At 64.6% G+C, this 3005-nt stretch overlaps 1 protein-coding gene across 1 annotated transcript in view; it reads right to left on the bottom strand.

The window, feature by feature from the left end:
- Positions 1 to 50: 50 nt before the first annotated feature.
- Positions 51 to 3005, bottom strand: part of LOC104979817 (cilia- and flagella-associated protein 99-like) — a gene marked incomplete at both ends in the record, with an annotated part of 6342 nt that continues 3387 nt past the window's right edge. Inside the window, 4 exons of the mRNA XM_010828357.1 lie at positions 51 to 125; positions 263 to 343; positions 1511 to 1688; positions 2729 to 2841. Coding sequence (XP_010826659.1) covers positions 51 to 125; positions 263 to 343; positions 1511 to 1688; positions 2729 to 2841 — 447 coding nt within the window. The remainder of the gene's footprint in view (positions 126 to 262; positions 344 to 1510; positions 1689 to 2728; positions 2842 to 3005) is intronic.

Genomic DNA, 3005 nt, shown 5'->3' with positions numbered 1-3005 from the left:
GGAGGGGCCTGTCTGTGCAGCCCTGCCCAGGACATGAGGGGCGGTGTCACCTGCAGCTGGGGCTCCCCGCGGCTCCTGGGCACCGCGCACCGCAGCTCCTCGAAGTTGGCCTGCAGCAGCAGCTCCTGCACAGGGACAGACGGCTGCAGCCCCGCCAGCCGCCACGCGGTCCCCCGGCCACAGATGCACAGGCCGGCTAGCCACCCCTCCCCTCCCCGCCCGCCGGCACCCCCACGGGGGTCTCCGTTTGCAGCCCACCGACCTCGGCCTTCCAGCGGTTGTATCTCTTGGTCATCTCCAGGAGCCGCTGCTCCTTGGGCGCCTGGTAGGTGCTCCTGGGGACCTGGTGGTGGTGGGGGCAGTGGAAGGGAGACCCGAGGTGCCAAGCTGCACTATGAAAACTAATAAGACTAATAAAAGCCATAAAGACTAATTGATGTCAGTAAGGAAAGGATCTGGGTCAACGAAAAGGAAATTGAGACAGCTGACAGGGGCCAGGGGGTCCATGGAAGGCCTCTCAGGGAAGAGACTGTAAGGAGACCAGACCGGTGGTGGGAGTGGACTGGGAGCCTGAGACCGTCCAGCGCCATCCCTTTACCCTTCACGTATTCCTTAGTTCTGCTGGGGGATGCGATTGGTTCTGGGAAGCTGAGTCCATCACAGGCACTCAGGGTAGAGCCCAAGACCGGTCGGAACACTGCGCTCCCAGTCACGGTCATCAGGTCAAGGGCAGACACGCAACCCCAGTTGGTCTAATCACACTGCCACAGAATTCTTGGCCCTAGGCGTCTCCGCTCACGCCCTGGACAGTGAGTTGTGGGCATGAAGCCTGGATGTTTGGCTACCATGAGGGAAGTCAGCCCAAAGATCAAGCTGACCCTCAGAGGGAACTAGGGGGAAGACAGTCACACAGCAGCAGCTCCAGCACCCTGATCAAACCATGCCTGAAGCCCATCCTAATTCAGCCGTGAGAGTCAACTAGTCCTCTATTGTCTAAGCCAGACTGAGCTCTTTTACCTGGTAATAAGAAGCATCTTGACTGAGAGACGTCAACAACGCAGGGGAGCGGGAGGCAGCAAAATAGGGTCTAGGCAGATGGGATAGACAGGCAGAGACCCCGAGGTGGGGAAAGCCTACACGCACGCACAGACACACACACACACACACACACGCGCGCGCGCGCGCGCGTACACTATGGGGAGGGAGAGGTGCATAGCAACAGGGTTAAAGAGGGCTCTGAGCGCCAAGTAAGACAGGCCTGCACCCTGCGGCCACCAGCTTCACTCCACGCCTACTCACCAGACCTCACTCCCTGGGCGCCCACTCCCCTGGGCGGGCTCTGGGTCAGCCAGGCTTCCCTCTCTGGGTGAGATGGGGTGGTGGGGGCATCGAATGCACCTGGTCTGGCCCATGCACCCTCAGCCCTGGAAGAACCCAGCTCCGCCCCAGCCCACACAGCCCATGCTCCCTGCCTGCACAGGCCGGGTCCACGGAGACCTGCTCCACTTACAGGTCTGGTCTTGGCCACCTGGGGGACCGGCTCAGGCACGGGGATGGCACGGGGTCTGGGGGTGGTCAGGCTGAGCTCCTTGGGCTCTGTGACCTTGGCCTTGCTCTTTGGAGGAGAGAGCTGGCTGGTCAGCTCCCCCTGCAGCTGGTCGATCAGCTCCTGGATTTCCGGCTGCCACCTCAAAAGCAAAGTGGGAGCAGCTTGGGATGGGCTGCCTGTGCAGGTCACTGAGGGGACAGCCCCTCAGCACGGGGGAGGGGGCTGTGAGCAGGCAGCAAGCTGGCGAGGCAAAAGCAAGCTTCCTGGAGCTGCACCACCGTGACGGGCGCAGAGGAGGCCGTGGGAGGGGGTGAGGAGGAGGGAGTCTCAAGGTGGGGGTGCCCCAGACCAGGGGTTCTGGAAGGGCCCTGCTGGGCTGCCCCCGAGGTTTGGGCTCCTCCCCTCCATGCCTCCTCATGCCAGTGGGCACCACCGGCCATTGCCCACATAGCCAGTGGGTGATGCCTCCTGGGGAGACTGCTTGGTGTGACTCTTTCCTGCCCCAGCCTGAGGTCCAAGGTCACCAGGAGGAGGAAGGGCGTGTCTGAGGGTCAGCAGGGCTGGGGTCTCGGCGGGGCGGGTTAATGTAAGGAAGGGGGCTGCTCACAGAGTGGGCGGGGAAGGCTGCACACGGGGTGCTGGGCGGGGCTGCAGGGTCTGCAGGCCTGGGCGGCTGGGAGCAGCCCCCCGGGAGGCAGTGAGTCCAGCCACTGGAGTGAGGCCCTCCCCCTCGTGAAGGGCTGGCTCTGGGGGCACCCCGCTGCTCAGGGCTGGGCCTCCTCCCCCACATGGTGGGGGGCCTCCTGTACCCGGCTGGCACCTGAGGGCTCTGCCACTGCCAGAACCACCTGTCAGCCCGTCCCCAGGAAGACAAGGTGGCTCCCCCGACCCTGGCAAAGAGGGCCGGCTGCAGGGGGGCGCAGCTGCACACTGGCCCTGGCAGGCCCACTGGAGGTCCTTCTGCCCGTGGGTCCTGGCCTGCACCAGCCCAGCCGGCATTGGCCTGAGCCTGTTGAGGGAGGTTGCGGAAGGTGGTGGGGACAGCTTTGGGGTGACGGGCCCAGGAGTGGCGCTCCGGGGGCAGCTGGGGAAGAGATGCAGGCCCCTCCTATGCCCCGGTCACGAGCTGGCTGCCCTCGAGGATGCCCAGCGCCCAGGTGAGACCCAATCGCTGCCCACCTCATCAGGGGGTCGATCCAGTTCTCCTTCACGTGGGAGGTCTCGTAGATGAGGCTCCACTCATCCTTGATCCACGAGCCGAGGTTCAAGGGGTTGAAGAGGAACCTGAGGAACTGAGGAAGGAGGGAGCGGCGGGGGCCAGACCCACTAGGTGAGAGTGAAGACCCGGGGGGCCCCCAGCGGGGAGTCAGTGCTGGGGGGGCAGCTGTGGCTGGCGCACCCCCAGGAGACCTCAGCAGGCCGCAGGCAGGGGTCCAGCCCCCCTGGCCTGCCCCCT

Source organism: Bison bison, unplaced genomic scaffold, assembly GCF_000754665.1.
Source record: "Bison bison bison isolate TAMUID 2011002044 unplaced genomic scaffold, Bison_UMD1.0 scf7180017858561, whole genome shotgun sequence".
Classification (NCBI taxonomy): domain Eukaryota; kingdom Metazoa; phylum Chordata; class Mammalia; order Artiodactyla; family Bovidae; genus Bison; species Bison bison.
Note: the sequence above shows the minus strand (reverse complement) of the source record. Positions and strands in the feature narration are given on the sequence as shown.